This window comes from Carassius carassius, chromosome 3, assembly GCF_963082965.1.
Source record: "Carassius carassius chromosome 3, fCarCar2.1, whole genome shotgun sequence".
Lineage (NCBI taxonomy): Eukaryota > Metazoa > Chordata > Actinopteri > Cypriniformes > Cyprinidae > Carassius > Carassius carassius.
In genome coordinates, this window is record NC_081757.1 from 42368903 (window position 1) to 42385513 (window position 16611).

The 16611-nt window shown below is 36.5% G+C and overlaps 2 protein-coding genes across 7 annotated transcripts in view; one reads left to right on the top strand and one right to left on the bottom strand.

Moving 5' to 3' along the window:
- Positions 1-5113, bottom strand: part of myom1b (myomesin 1b) — a 40264-nt gene extending 35151 nt beyond the window's left edge. For 3 of the 6 annotated variants that reach the window (XM_059539067.1, XM_059539058.1, XM_059539040.1), the window contains exons 1-3: positions 4958-5102; positions 4012-4218; positions 166-294 (exon numbers count right to left, since the gene is read on the bottom strand). In XM_059539067.1, the coding sequence (XP_059395050.1) occupies positions 166-294; positions 4012-4154 (272 nt within the window). In that variant the 5' untranslated portion in view covers positions 4155-4218; positions 4958-5102. Of the gene's footprint in view, positions 1-165; positions 295-4011; positions 4219-4957 lie in introns of all 6 variants that reach the window. The other 3 variants (XM_059539049.1, XM_059539079.1, XM_059539073.1) reach the window with 3 other exon arrangements.
- Positions 5114-11969: 6856 nt separating this feature from the next.
- On the top strand, positions 11970-15764 carry LOC132127297 (myosin regulatory light chain 2, smooth muscle minor isoform-like). The gene is made up of 4 exons (XM_059539096.1): positions 11970-12127; positions 13603-13817; positions 14499-14660; positions 15082-15764. Exons 2-4 carry the CDS (start codon positions 13631-13633, stop codon positions 15252-15254), a joined length of 522 nt encoding a protein of 173 aa, XP_059395079.1. The 5' UTR covers positions 11970-12127; positions 13603-13630; the 3' UTR covers positions 15255-15764.
- The last annotated feature ends 847 nt before the right edge of the window (positions 15765-16611 follow it).

Consider the following 16611-nt stretch of genomic DNA (forward strand, 5'->3'; position numbering starts at 1 on the left):
AAAGTCCTATAGTATGCACTGTCTTTTTTTAAACTATGCTATAAATAGCATATTATTGAAGTGCTTGATAATACCAAACACATGCTGACAATAGAAATCATGACGTACGGAGCAGCTGCATGTGTTTGTTCCAACACTGAAACAAATCCCAGACTGTTTCTTTACCTGCCCCTGAAGATGGGCACCACATAACCGATGATCTGGTTCTCCTTGTCCATGGCCAGATAGGTTGGTTTGGCTCTCTGAGGGCTCAGCCCACCCTCACCTAGAGCCGTGTATGTGGCAGCTCTGATGCTGCAATGGTGCAGAAATTGCAACATACACACGTTTGTGAGTATCCAGCACTACTTTCACATGCTATTATGAGTTTTGGAAGGGGTGTGGAGTTGTGAAGAAAGGATGTTAGGATGAAAAACCTCTTAGATTGAATGAGGTTAAGGAAGTGAGTGGGAAGGAGGTTAATCACCTCAGTGATCCTGAATTACAATAAACCACCAATAAATGCTTCATCAAAGATCAAAAGTATAAAGTAGTAGAATCTACACCCTCAAATCTACACTTAGTATTATACACTTAAGTCTATGAACTTTCAAATTGCCTGTCTTTCAATTGTGGGATGCTTTTTAGTGGTCTAATCTCCAAGAAACATCTGAAGAACTCTTTTACTTTTCTACACCCAACTAAACAATTATACATTAAAACAGCATCTGCTGCCCATTTTACTTCAATAATGTGAAATATTCCAAGATACAGTTACAGGATATACAACAAGTGCACTTAATTGTATTGGAAGTGCTCTTGTAGTGTCCTTCAAATCTTAAAAGCATATATATTTTTAAAAACTGTACTTGCAGATGATGTAAAATCTATAAAGAAACTGACTTAAAGAGAGACACTTTTATGGGTTTGTTCACTGATATGTTTAAGTACACTCTGAAAAAGTGCGCTTTGTAATAATACCAAATTAAAAGTTGTACATTATTCACATTTTTGTTTTTTTATGACCTTGTGTGCTTTAAAGAAGTACACTTATTTTGATGTGTTAACTAAAATACTAAAGCACACTTAAAGTACTTGATTATCATTTTAACTGTAGTGTGTTATATTACTTGTGAGATTAATATATTTTAAATGTACTAAACTGCAACTTCATCATTACAAATGTGTGATTACAAATAGATTTAACTACACAACATTCAAGTTTCAATAGAAATAGTGGTACTTTAATCATATTTCAAAGACAATAGAAGTTAAACATAAAGAAACATATAATGGTCAAAAAGTACTGTAAAGTTCAGCTAATTGCATTTAAAATTCAAATTGCATTTGAATTTTAACTATAATAAATTTCCATTTGATTGCAATTTACATGCATTTATGTCTCCAAAAAGCATTACATTTACATTCACATGTAAGTATTTTATTTTAAATTAAATAGAAAGGAAGAGGTACTGTTAAATAAATTTTATGGAAATTTCCATTAATCCTAAAATGCAATGCAATGAAGTAAATAATAAAAAATGTAAAATATGCCTGTAAAAAATAAAAAAATACAATATCCTTCATATTAATACAGTACATTGTTCCCTATATATATATATATATATATTTGTGTGTGTGTTGTGTGTGTGTGTGTGTGTGTGTGTGTGTGTGTGTGTGTGTGTGTGTGTGTGTGTGTGTGTGTGTGTGTGTGTGTGTGTGTGTGTGTAAAATTTTCTTAGGAAGTGCTGTTTTTACAAGTATGTCAGAGTGTAGTTGTTGTTTTTTTCCAAGATATTTAACATGATGTTCAATGTTAAAATAAATTCAGGGCAGTACTTAATTTTATTTGTTAAAAAGACTCAATACGGCAAGTATAATATTAAATTAATTTAATTTGTTGTGTTGTAATATTCCTCATTTGTAAGTTTGACTGAATCTGCTAAATGAAATTCTAAGCTTAATTTCTGACCTGTGCATTCTTTTCTGAGTAACAGCAAACACAAATAAGTGCTCATAAATGAAAAAGCCCATCCATTGTAACACACAAAGCAATGCCTGACGTTCACTAGCAGAGGTCGCAATCACTCGCTCCAGTCAGCACACCTGCTGCTCATTTGTACATGTAACTTTTGAGTATTTAAACATTGGGTTATCCTCAGCTGTCTGTCAAGTCTTGTTTTCCATAAGACTGTAAATCTGAGCCTCGTTTCCCTGCTACATTTGTTTTGCTCTTTAGATTATACTGCTCAGATTTACATAGTGTGTTTACATCCCAATTCTTCTGCTTTTAATCTGTCATTACACTCATGCCTTCAGACTACCTATACCCCTCATATACCCTTGACATATCACTGTCTTCCTCATGCCTCTCATGAGTGTGTGTATAAATAGACATTCAAGAGTTCAGGAGAGAGATGGTGGGGGCCTTTAGGACAGATAAAGTGATCTAAAACTAAGACCGGGATTGGACAAAAACTGTATTCATCTAGCATGGAAAAGCTTTCAGTTTGCCACATCTAGCAAAGACATTTGGGAGCACATATATCGTTGGATAATGTTATTTTGGGCTCAAAACAGAAACCTAAGAGCCAACCTGCCATCCTGCTTAAATCCTGTACAGTATCAGCTCATAAAAGAGGGATAAAAACAAATACATGAGTCCTCTTTTTCCCTGGACATGTCCTGGCTGGCCTTTCTAAAATGTCTGGGATTTGCTTTGTTTTACTTGCTGATGGTAATGACTGGAGAATAGTTTGACCAACAGCATGCATGCATTCTACAAGGACTGTAGAGAGGATCAGTAGAAATACAAAGACAAAACTAGGACATTTTAGGCAAAAAAAAAAAGGACGTTTTGTTCCCTGGATATGAAGCAGTATGGATATTCGATTGCAAAACTGTATTTAAAGAAGATAGTGGACATCTATGCAACTCTGTAAAGAAGACAGTTTGCATCAGGGGAACTATTATTGTTTATCCTTTGTATAGAAGTAACTTAAGTTTTTTGATACGAGGAAGTAAAAACTGTGAAACCATGAACCGTAAAAATGAAATCATCCTTTGGCAGCCTGTAGGTGCCTTGTGTCTCTCTGTTGATAAAAAAAGTAAACCTGCATATGAGTATCTGTTATTAAGGATTTTATTGTGCTATATGAATCTAATAAAATACACTTTAAACATTAGGTCTTTCAGAAAAGTAAATGCATAGTGCATGTGACACATCATAACATCTACTTGTGTAGCCTCTGTAAATACACCATGACGTCAAGAACACCAAATGAAAGGGCAAGTTATGTTATGAATGCTTTTTATATTACGACATGAAACCAAGTGATGAAGAAACCAATAAAATCATGACTGAGCATTGGAAGATTTCAGTTCGTGCGAGCTGTTGTAAGATTCTTGAGGCTGCAGTTACATTAGTCCCTTAACAAGACACACAAGATAAGCTTACGCTCTGACATTCAGAGTGACCCAGTAAGCAACAGCCGAGACAAAAACGAGGCGACCGTCACGTGACCAGAGCGAGTAAATCAAACAAAACACAGGCACAAATCCAAACCACAGAAAGGCCTAAAACAATTCAAAGCAAGTTTTGAATCTATGAGTCTTAGATCCTGTAAATGTGTGACTGTCCCTCGTTTAAACTCAGCTAATAGTCCTCTAGATAGCAGAACCAGCTCCAATGACACTTTTCTGCAAAAAACACCAATGTACCAAAAGTAAAGCCAATACCCACATACCATAAAGTGAACGTGACCTGTCAACCAAAGAAATTATAAGTGTCAGCAATAAGCACACTGCATGCAGAAAACAGCTATAAACGGCATGTTTTAAGGATGTTTTAGGTTGAGTGGGAGATATGGATTAGACAAAGCAAGAGAGGCGACAGTAGTGAGCCGTTTTTGTGTTCTGGTGAAGGATACAGTAAGTGTATTATAAGGAAGAGCTGGCTGCTGGAATGGGTTCAGGTTATGGGACTGGAAAGGATCTACTGTTGATGTGACAGATCTCTCCATGCTCTCTTACCCCTTGCTGCTTTTGCTGCTATGTGAAGAGTAAGTGCTAGAGCTCTGCTGGTATTGACTGATAGCAGACTGCGTCTCTCGGCTACGGTAGCCGCGATCATAATGTCGGTGGTGTTTCTGGTAGAACGGGATCGATCCAGACATTGTGTCCTCTTGAGCTCAGATACTGTCTTCAGTTCTCAAGCTCTTTTAGTCAGAAGATTCAAAGCTTTCGATCAACACATTACATATGAGTATTACACCCAGTGATTTGTAAGTAATACTTTCACAGGCAAGACTCAAACTAGTCTGAAAATATCTGATGCATGTCCTGTTTATTAGCAATTTGCACTGTTGCTTTAAAGCACTGAAGCTTTGAATTTCATTGTTATTTCTTTTTTTGACAGCAGTAATATCTGACTGATATCTTAAACAGTACATTTAGAAATAGATACAAAGTTTAGACTTAACTAATTTAAAGAATAAAGAATTTTAAACAGCTTTTTCGTGCATTATGTGTTTATATAATATTTATTTATGCTCTTAGTTCTCATGCTATTTTAATGTCAGGAATTTATGTTACAGTTTTACACAATTCATTAATTATATAAATTTCCATTGGCCAAAACTGTGGTTGATGTTTGCATGTTGTTATTTACAGTTGTGCTGTTTTATATTTTTTAAATATCCTTGCTAAATATAGGCTACCTTATTCTAAATGCATGCAACTTCAGATATTATTAAATATTTCCAGTATCAGTGTCAAAATGCATAATTTCCCCATTACCAGCCCATGCAATGCGACAACATACCCCACAAATAGCCAGCGTGTTAAATAATATATTTTCAATTTTTTTTTTCTTTTTGTGACAACCAACCTCAGTCTTCCCTACAGATTTGGTACCAATTACGATTCATAAATTACCCCCCGTTTCATCTGACAAACTTCATGCAGCGGATCGTCTCACCTTGTCAAAAGAGAGCAGCGCGTCAGGAGCCGAACCAAGAGCCAGATCCGAGCAGAGACGCACACTGAACGAGCCGCTGTGAACGAGCTGCTCTCCACACAACTAAAATAATATTGGCGATGGCAGGAATGTCCAAGCGACTCTCACGGCCTTTTATGGACACAGGAGCCGTTAAATATAGCCGTAGTGCACAGGAGCATCGGCGCATTAACACTGCAGTTCTGCACTTAACGTAACTCTTTACGCGGTAAATACACTGGTGTTGGTTTATACGGTTGTCATATAGCCTACATAATTAAAAAAAAAGTATGAATGACTTTGGGTTTTACATAATGATAACCAAGTGGCGTTTATTTAAGGAATGACAGTAGCCTATAAAACACCGTTTGTTTAAAAAAGTTGAAGAAAAATGATAGGACATGCTATGATGAACAACACCTGTGATATTGAACATGTCCACTAAACTAGATTTAACAGAAACGATCTCATTGTCATGAGTGCCTACAGTTCAACGACATTACCAGAACCTCATTAATAATAAAGGACAAACCTTATATATATATATATATATATATATATTTATATAGGTGCTTCTCAAAAAATTTGCATATTGTGATAAAAGTTCATTATTTTCCATAATGTAATGATAAAAATTTAACTTTCATATATTTTAGATTCATTGCACACCAACTGAAATATTTCAGGTCTTTTATTGTTTTAATACGGATGATTTTGGCATACAGCTCATGAAAACCCAAAATGCCTGTCTCAAAAAATGAGCATATTTCATCCGCCCAATAAAAGAAAAGTGTTTTTAATACAAAAAAAGTCAACCTTCAAATAATTATGTTCAGTTATGCACTCAATACTTGGTCGGGAATCCTTTTGCAGAAATGACTGCTTCAATGCGGCGTGGCATGGAGGCAATCAGCCTGTGGCACTGCTGAGGTGTTATGGAGGCCCAGGATGCTTCGATAGCGGCCTTAAGCTCATCCAGAGTGTTGGGTCTTGCGTCTCTCAACTTTCTCTTCACAATATCCCACAGATTCTCTATGGGGTTCAGGTCAGGAGAGTTGGCAGGCCAATTGAGCACAGTAATACCATGGTCCGTAAACCATTTACCAGTGGTTTTGGCACTGTGAGCAGGTGCCAGGTCATGCTGAAAAACTAAATCTTCATCTCCATAAAGCTTTTCAGCAGATGGAAGCATGAAGTGCTCCAAAATCTCCTGATAGCTAGCTGCATTGACCCTGCCCTTGATAAAACACAGTGGACCAACACCAGCAGCTGACATGGCACCCCAAACCATCACTGACTGTGGGTACTTGACACTGGACTTCAGGCATTTTGGCATTTCCTTCTCCCCAGTCTTCCTCCAAACTCTGGCACCTTGATTTCCGAATGAAATGCAAAATTTGCTTTCATCCGAAAAAAATACTTTGGACCACTGAGCAACAGTCCAGTGCTGCTTCTCTGTAGCCCATTTCCTGCACACGCCTGTGCACGGTGGCTCTGGATGTTTCTACTCCAGACTCAGTCCACTGCTTCCGCAGGTCCCCCAAGGTCTGGAATCGGTCCTTCTCCACAGGGTCCGGTCACCTCTTCTCGTTGTGCAGCGTTTTTTGCCACACTTTTTCCTTCCCACAGACTTCCCACTGAGGTGCCTTGATACAGCACTCTGGGAACAGCCTGTTCGTTCAGAAATTTCTTTCTGTGTCTTACCCTCTCACCCTTGAGGGTGTCAATGATGGCCTTCTGGTCAGGGCCGGCCCGCGGCATAGGCGGTATAGGCAAATGCTAAGGGCGCCACTCATCCATAGGGGCGCCAGATTGAGTGAACGAGTGAATTTTATTTATTTATTTTTTTTACATATTTTTTTTTATAATAGGCTACTATTTAAAAACCATTAATTCAAAATACTACCAAATAAAGCAAAAAAAAAAAAAAAAGTCCGGCTCTTCAATCTTCCCCCGCCCATCGAGTGCTTGAAGTGCGTCAGAAACAGAGCGCGCGCGCGATCAGTTGTTGGTAATTTGTTGTGTAGCGTGCCCGACGCCGCATCCAATGTAGACAGCACTGCTTTTGTTAACACACAGCTCGCAGAAACGGTCCTGGCAGCTCGCGCCAGTTCTAGACACGGTGAAAGTTTCCTGATTGTGACGGAAGGCCGAATTTACATGACACATTATAAATGAGCATAGTCTGCCATAGATACAGTGCCAAAAAGAAGAGAAGAGGATAAAGACAGAGGTAAAGAGATGTAGTGAAAGAACAATTTATTGCATAGGAGTAAGATACTATAATTTCATGGCAGTTATTTTTACCTTAAACTTAATGTTAGCAGTTGTTCTGAGTTCTGAGTCCCCAGACTGTGAATCATGTCAGTTTTAACACGCATTTTTTATTATCCCTTTTTTTTATTAATGTTTTACTCTACAGTTGTGCAGTTTTGGGGGGATACAGTACAGGCCAAAAGTTTGGAAACATTACTATTTTTAATGTTTTTGAAAGAAGTTTCTTCTGCTCATCAAGCCTGCATTTATTTGATCAAAAATACAGAAAAAAATGTAATATTGTGAAATATTATTACAATTTAAAATAATTTGTTTTCAATTTATTATACTTTAAATTATCATTTATTTCTGTGATGCAAAGCTGAATTTTCAGCATCATTACTCCATTCTTCAGTGTCACATGTGACATCCGGTCTATCACATGATCCTTTAGAAATCATTCTAATATGATGATTTATTATGAGTATTGGAAGCAGTTCTGCTGTAATGTGTGTTTGTGTGTGTGTGTGTGTATATATATATATATATATATATATATATATATATATGCTAAATCATGAACACAATGACAGGGTGAAATGGGCTGTGATGCATGGGGCGCCAGGTAAAATCTTGCCTAGGGCAGCAAATTGGTCAGGGCCGGCCCTGCTTCTGGTCAGCAGTCTTACCCATGAATGCGGTTTTGAGTAATGAACCAGGCTGGGAGTTTTTAAAAGCCCCAGGAATCTTTTGCAGGTGTTTAGAGTTAATTAGTTGATTCAGATGATTAGGTTAATAGCTCGTTTAGAGAACCTTTTCATGATATGCTAATTTTTTGAGATAGGAATTGTGGGTTTTCATGAGCTGTATGCCAAAATCATCAGTATTAAAACAATAAAAGACCTGAAATATTTCAGTTGGTGTGCAATGAATCTAAAATAAATGAAAGTTAAATTTTTATCATTACATTATGGAAAATAATGAACTTTTATCACAATATGCTAATTTTTTGAGAAGGACCTGTATATATGTACAGCCGTGGCCAAAGGTTTTGAGAATTACATAAATATTAGTTTTCAAAAAGTTTGCTGCTAAACTGCTTTTAGAGCTTTGTTTCAGTTGTTTCTGTGATGTACTGAAATATAATTACAAGCACTTCATACGTTTCAAAGGCTTTTATCGACAATTACATGACATTTATGCAAAGAGTCACTGGTGGCACTCCGATCCCGCAGCTGAATCCTCTTTAGGAGACGATCCTGGCGCTTGTTGGACTTTATTGGACGCCCTGAAGCCTTCTTTACAAGAATTGAACCTCTTTCCTTAAAGTTCTTGATGATCCTATCAATTGTTGATTTAGGTGCAATCTTAGTAGCCACAATATCCTTGCCTGTGAAGCCATTTTTATGCAACGCAATGATGGCTGCACACGTTTCTTTGCAGGTCACCATGGTTAACAATGGAAGAAGAATGATTTCAAGCATCACCCTCCTTTTAACATGTCAAGTCTGCCATTTTAACCCAATCAGCCTGACATAATGATCTCCAGCCTTGTGCTCGTCAACATTCTCACCTGAGTTAACAAGACGATTACTGAAATGATCTCAGCAGGTCCTTTAATGACAGCAATGAAATGCAGTGGAAAGGTTTTTTTGGGATTAAGTTAATTTTCATGGCAAAGAAGGACTATGCAATTCATCTGATCACTCTTCATAACATTCTGGAGTATATGTAAATTGCTATTATAAAAACTTAAGCAGCAACTTTTCCAATTTCCAATATTTATGTAATTCTCAAAACCTTTGGCCACAACTGTATATGTAAAAAGTTGTGAGAATTGGAACAGATATAAAAGAGGGTTGGAACTTCAATCTGGACGATTTGGGGTTCCGATTTTTCAAACCTTTTAGCGCCACCAGTTGGTCAAAATTTCACTGATGTTTATGCTAATAACGTTTTAACTGTTTTGTAAAAAGTTGTGAAAATTCGCACAGAGATAAAGGAGGTTTGTAGCTTTAATCTGACCAGTTTTGTGGTCTGTCTTTCAAACTCTCTATTGCCTCCAGTGGGCAGAATATACACTGATGTTTAACACTGATAACTTTCTAACGGTTTGGTATGAAGTTGTGAAAATTGACACAGAGATGAGGCTTGGAGCATCAGTCTGACCAATTTGCAGGGCCAATTCAAGCAATAAAACCTTATCAGATACAGATAATAAGGGCTCGACAGCACTTCTAACACCACTGATAGATCCCAAACAGGAAAGTGTTTCAGATGAAAATGCCAAATCCTGTAAGACATGAGAGACAAAAGAGTGCTGCCAGAGTCGAAGGCTTTTATTTGCATATAAACATTGATCAGCGCACATAAATAGAGAACTTTAAATATGGTAAACTGAAGCTCAACACGCACTTGTTTGACCTGAGAAGCAATGAGGATTGTTCTTGCATATCAAGAAAGTATGGTTGAGTGTGGGTTCATTTGCTGTCAGAGACCAGCAGGCAAAGGTTGGGCCTGTTGTATTTATATTAAACAAGCAAACTAGATTTTTCCGCTTTGTCCATGGAGAGATTACCTTCATAAGCCTCTGACCTTACAGTATTCTTCCTTTCAAAGGCCTTCATCTCAGCTGTGGCCTGCACTAACAATAGTCATGCTATTGTTATCCCTCATGACATACAACACATGCCAGAAACAATGTGTGTGTGTGTGTGTGTGTGGCAGTCTGGCACCATTTAAGCATATCTGTTAGACTTGCGTGAGACATCACAGCATGCCTGCCACTCAAATGTTTGGAATAATTAAGATTTTAATTTTTAATTTTTTTACTTTTTTGGAAAGAAATATTTTATGCTCACCAAGTACATTTGGTACATTTGACCAAAACAACAGTAATATGTAATACAATTTAAAATAGCTCTGTTTGAATATACTTTAAAACGATCCTTCAGAGCTATTTTTCTAGATTTTTATGTGCGGATGCATGTTTTGTTTCATCCCTTTTAAACTCTTTTTATTAAAAATCATTATGTTTGTCATTGAGGCAAGAGTTATTTTATATAAAATGGCATATTCCAATTAGTAAAAGCAGGTAGATGTCACTAATAAATTGAGCAAGTGCTTGTAGTAATAAATATTATGGCTCATCTTAATGCCACTCAAACATCCCAAAACACTTGAGATTGAGCAATAATTCACAAACTTCCAGTTATGCCAGTCCAACCAAGAGAGAATAGGCCTACTCTTCCTGGAAAAGCGTGTGTTTGTGTGTGTGCATGTTCACACCAGCTGCCTGTTTATGAGACTCTTGTTGTCATGAATATGCCTGTGTATTTTCATCTTTGTAATAGTGTGTGGAAGAGCACACATTTGGCTGACCCTGGGATTGTAGCATGGGTTTAACACTGCGTCTTCTGCAGAATATAGGCTATAACTTTCAGCATATCATTGCTTTTTTCTTTAAATAGATTGCACTATACAAACAATCAGAAAAGAATCAGAATTAGATGTATTGCCAAGTATGCTTATACACACACAGGGAATTTGTCTTGGTGAAACAAGCTTCCAGTGCACATTCAGACTGACAACAAAGCTCTAGAACTAATTTATAGGGATATTTTTCATATGGCATCATTTTGAATGCAATAAAGAATTAAACCCGACTTCTGGAAAAATACAACTTCGGAGTATAATACGAATAACGAGTTATATTCTATCATTCACAGCTAGATTTGTGAGAAAAGTGTTGTAGGGAGTACATGCTGTAATATCTCATACACACTGACAGCACAAGCACGCTCTCTTGTGTCCATAGAGTATGATGGAATGCTGCATTGATATCCTGATTATGAATGTATCACGCCCACTCAGATCTTAGAGATTGAATTTTGGATGCAGCTGTGTCAGAGATCACACATGCAGGTCTAAATTCACTCAGTCCAGCTGAATCTCAGCTTCTGCTGAATACTTCACTGCTGAACTCAATTTGTTCCTGTGGGACTTTTTATTTTTTTATTAAAATGAGGTTTTGTCAGTATACTTGCTATCAATCAATCAGTCACAAATCAACAAACAGACATGCAAACGAACAAACAAATAAATAAAAAAATTATCTAAGCTTCAACCATACAGTGTTGCAACTTTGTATAACAGTATTGTAAGTTAATTTATCTGATTTAAATTTTTTAAAAAGTCAAGTTTAAACTCAGTGAAGCAGAGTAGGCACAACTGGACAGAAGTCTGTCCAATTAAATAAAGATGGTTTTATAATAACAGACAATTAATTTATTTTAATGCAATTTTAATTATAAATTAAAATAAATTTTAGTTACTCAATTGTTTTGTCAATCTTAATATAAAATATAATAGTAGCTCATTTGAAGGTTTTTTTTTTTGTTGTAAACGAACAGTTTTTCAGGTAGGCTATGTGTGATAAACAAATGTTTCAATCAATGATTAAATCAATCATTAAATCGATAAATAAGTGACGTACGATGCAGTGAGTTTCGCGTCTACTCACGCTGAACGGGAAAGAATAGATTTCAGACCGTATATGGTCATGTTTAAGAACGATTACGTCGAATTTGTTGTGGGCGTGTCTGGAGAAACCAACTCTGAAAATAAAGGGCTGTCGCATGTTTATAACATTTCATTAACGAGCTTGGTAAAATAAATAAAAGTAATGATAAAAGTATAAGTATAATGTAGAGCGTTTTAAAAGAATTTCCTCGCGGTTATGGCAGGTCACGGCGCATTTTGTGAATCTTTCTCTTTCGCCCAGGACCCCCCTTCAGTCTCACGTTGGTCTGGTCCAGGTTTGCGGAAGCTAGGCTGAAGTCCGGAAGTTTGGGCGGTGGTTGAACGAGGCTCGAAACGGTCGATCTTACTTCTTCGGTGAGACGCTAATCTTCTTTTTTAGTTATTTGATCTTTAGTGACTGTTCTTAAGGGCTGTTTTTTACGATTTAGTTATTAACGATATAATCGAATTACGTTTATAATTGTACATCAAATTTATGCGAACAGCCAAAATATTGCTCTTAAAAACTCTCAAAACATTTTCCGGAAAATGCTATTTAACGTTACTAACTTGTAACGTTAGTATATACAAGTGTTATTCACTTGTAGTTTAACATGTTGTAATTCCGTAACGTTCAGCTATCGCTAAAGTGCAGTTATATCGTTATATCTGCTTCCTGTCTCTTCTCGTGGTTTATTTAACCTTGTCATCGAAAACATGCTAAAATCCTCTTGAGCTGTAAACAGTGTCCTCATTAACTCAGATGTGCTATAATTAGATCAGATGGGTCACTAATGTAGGTTATGATGATGCTCCTTCCGCAGACGCACTGAGACGCATTAGTTTTTCGTTGTCCTTTGAAATAACAATGAAGCAGCTCTTGTATCTGTTTTTACTGGGTTTGTCTCAAGATCTCAACACAAGCTCAGTCTGTGTCTTGGGTAACAGCACAACTCGTCCCAGCATGCATCTCAAACATGCAGCATTTCAGCAGAGACTGAAGCCCTGTGAGGGTTTATGGGAAAGTTACATTCTTAATAAGAAACGTTTGCTTTTATATGGTTTCTGCAGGTCTAGACTTAATAATTACTGCTTTCACAACTTCTTAAATGTCTTCACTTCATCAAGTCGTTGCATTAAATGTTGCACACACTGCGATGTATGTTTTCCAATATGAATAATCTAAACAGCAGTAAATCAAGATGAAGTGAGTTGAGATGCAGAAGGAGGATAGTCAAAGTCTTGTTTAGAGATATCGAAGTGAGTTTGTGTAAAACAGGAACACATCAAAGGGGTGTGAAAACTTGTTTTCCCTTTGAATTAAATAGATTTTGAGCCTACTGGCAGGTATTTGTTCTTGTTTTAGAAAACAAGAGTTAGTAAATTTGCTTCTCAAGTGAATGTTGTGATTAAAGACTGTAGATGTGTGAACTGGAAAATAAGAAAAATACTGAGGGAAGAACAGCACTTTTTGCTTTTTTTATTAGATCAGAATGTACAGTAAAGTTTATTATAATTATTATTATTTTTAAACTAAGTCACAGTAATGCAGTAGATATTTTGGAAGTTGTATTTCAAACGTGATCCCAAGAGATGTACATTTAGTCAACTTACTGTAGTGACATATTCAGTTTATTCCTTAAGTTTTCTTTACATGCTCTTAAAAAGGAAAGCCTACAGATACCTAGTTTTCCAAAACCACTAAGACTTCCTCGATGTCTTTTCATTTTGCTCGGTGCACCGAAAGAATGCACAATTCAATCTTTTTTTAAAAGTGGTTATATTTAGCTTGTTTATGTGAATCTTTAAGTGTCTGGACTTGCTTCTGAAGTGTCTTCTGTTTTTCCCAGCTTGAAGGTAAAACCAAAAACAGCCAAAATGTCAAGCAAGTGTCGCACCAAGGGAAAGATCACCAAGAAGCGTCCTCAGCGGGCCACCTCCAATGTCTTCGCTATGTTCGATCAGTCGCAGATTCAGGAGTTCAAGGAAGCGTTCAACATGATCGACCAGAACCGCGACGGCTTCATCGATAAGGAGGATCTTCATGACATGCTCGCTTCTCTCGGTGAGATTTTACTGCCTCTGAGTCTTCTGAGAACGCGTGCTTTTGTTTTGCACTTCATTGTTTTCGGTTTAATTGTACTTTCTCCCGAGTGCATGATGCAGACATCTGGAAGATCACAATGCTGCTTTTCACGTTTATACACCTCGTACTTGTAAAACGTGTTGTAGGTCATTCGGTGCCTCATGTAAAATTGATCTAGATTACACCACATCTGTGTAATGCTTGTTTGTGTAGGAGGCGTTAATATGTGACCCTGGAGCACAAAACCAGTCTTAAGTCACTGGGGTGTATTTGTAGCAACAGCCAAAAATACATTGTATGGGTCAGTTAACATTATTGATTTTTCTTTTATGCCAAAAATCATTAGGATATTAAGTAAAGATCATGTTCCATGAAGATATTTAGTAAATTTTCTATCGTAAATATATCAAAACGTAATTTTTGATAAGTAATATGCATTGCTAAGAATTAATACAGACAACTTTAAAGATGATTTTCTCAATATTTAGATTTTTTGCACCCTCAGATTCCAGATTTTCAGATAGTTGTATCTCGAACAAATATCGTCTTATTATAACAAACCATGCATTAAAGGAAAGATTATTTATTCAGTCAAAATTGACCCTTATAGCTTATGGTCCAGGGTCACATATGTTTGTGGATCTGATCTCTGTCTCTCAGGGAAGAACCCAAAGGAAGACTATTTGGAGGCGATGATGACAGAAGCCCCTGGGCCCATTAACTTCACCATGTTCCTCACCATGTTCGGAGAGAAGCTGAACGGCACAGACCCAGAGGAAGTCATTCGTAATGCGTTCGCCTGCTTTGATGAGGAAGGAACAGGTGAACAGATCGTCTCTTATTGAATCCACGCAACACCATTTATTTATGCTACAGTCGTGCTCCACATCAGTGCATGCCTTTAAAACCAGTAGCTAAGTATGTTTTATTTATATATATATATATATATATATATATATAACTGGATACAGTGTATTCAAAGCATATTCAGATTATTAGTGTTGTTTCATTTATGCGAGACTGACAAATATAAAAGTATGCATCACATTAAGTCTATTAGTTTGAGAAAACTGTGTAATGCAGGTGAAATGCATTCATCTTTTTGAGCGTGAAGAATTATGCAGCTGTGGAGAGACACTACTGAGGGGAAAATGCTCACATTTGTAGACTTTCCTCTTAACAAACACACAGATCGGATGAAGATGAAGCAGTGATTTCTTTATTTTTATATTTTACCCCCCAGGCTTCGTTCCGGAGGACTATCTGAGAGAGCTGCTGACCACTATGGGAGATCGATTCACAGACGAAGAGGTCGACGAGCTCTTCAGAGAAGCGCCGATCGATAAAAAGAGCAACTTCAACTACGTGGAGTTCACCCGTATTCTTAAACACGGAGCCAAAGATAAAGACGATTAGACACACGTCCTCTTTAGTTGAGAGAAATCAGTGCTGTCTGTTCCCCCGGATCCCCATGAGAGCCCACCTCTAACTTTAATATACTGAATGAAAATGAAGTGTTTACTCTGTGCGACTCACTGGAAGAAGATCTCATATTCTGAGCAGGTTATGATATAGAAGCACAGTTAATGTCACTCATGGTTTGAGCTGGTAAAATGCGAGCTTGAACCATGCACTTTTCTTTTTTTTCTTGGGCGGTGTTTAAACTTGTTTTTTTTCAGGCCTGCGTGGCGGTGTTTTGTTTAATGCCAACTGGAACAAATTCCACTTGATTTCATCACATCTCACTGTTAACTGGTGAAAGCAGTCTCTTTTTTTCTTTTTTTTTTAGTTGTTGTTGATTCAGATGATAAAAAATGTGAACGTGTTGATGTTTTAGATGCATTTGATCGCGTTTGATTTCATTGCCTAACTTTTTACATTTTATGATATTAAATATTTTGAATAAATCTCTCTTATTAAAACTTTCATGTTCAGTTTCTTGTTTTTGTATGTGTGTATGTACAGGATGTAAAAAGTGGTTTCAAGTCCATTATTTCTATCTTTTGTTGTAGTGTGTCAGTAGGTAATATTAGTTGCATTCATTTAAATTAATTTATCCATTATTTGTAATAATCCAGTGAGTTTTTTTTTGTCTGATAACAGCCAGTGCTCCACACAGAGAACAAACTGAGACAGACTCAATCCAGAAGATGCTACTGCAAAACTACAGTCATGCTGTAAAATGATGTTATAAATAGTTTCTTTATCAATTAACTAAATTACATCAGCATTTGGAGTGAGCATCCTGTGTGTTTAAAGCAGCTTTTGGCCTCGGTGCACTTGTGCATGGTAAAAATAGGGCACCATATACTTTTATTTGAATGATTTTTTCCCGTATTTTATTGTTTACTGGTGTTTTAAAAGTATTTAGAATTTTATACTTCATTGCATTTTGTTTTAGAGTTAACAGAAATGTCTGTAAAAAATGAATGGATAATGTCATGTGTATTGAGGTCTCTTTCAATTATTTTACGGATTTATTTTGTACAGTGCACGTCTTGCATTTGTTACAATCCACAATAATATCGGTATTTTAATCTCTTAAATTATAAACTTTAAATATTACATAAATATTCCAACTTTAAATATTACGTTATGTAAATAACTTAAAATCTCTTTGCAGTTTTCTGCCAAAAAATAAAATAAAAAATGATGGTTTTAACATTTGAAAACGAAGGATTTGGGACATGTTATGTATTGTAACTATTGTTAGTACTGCAGTCGAAAATACAATTATGATGTTCAAATATTTAGTGTTATTTATTTCTAACTT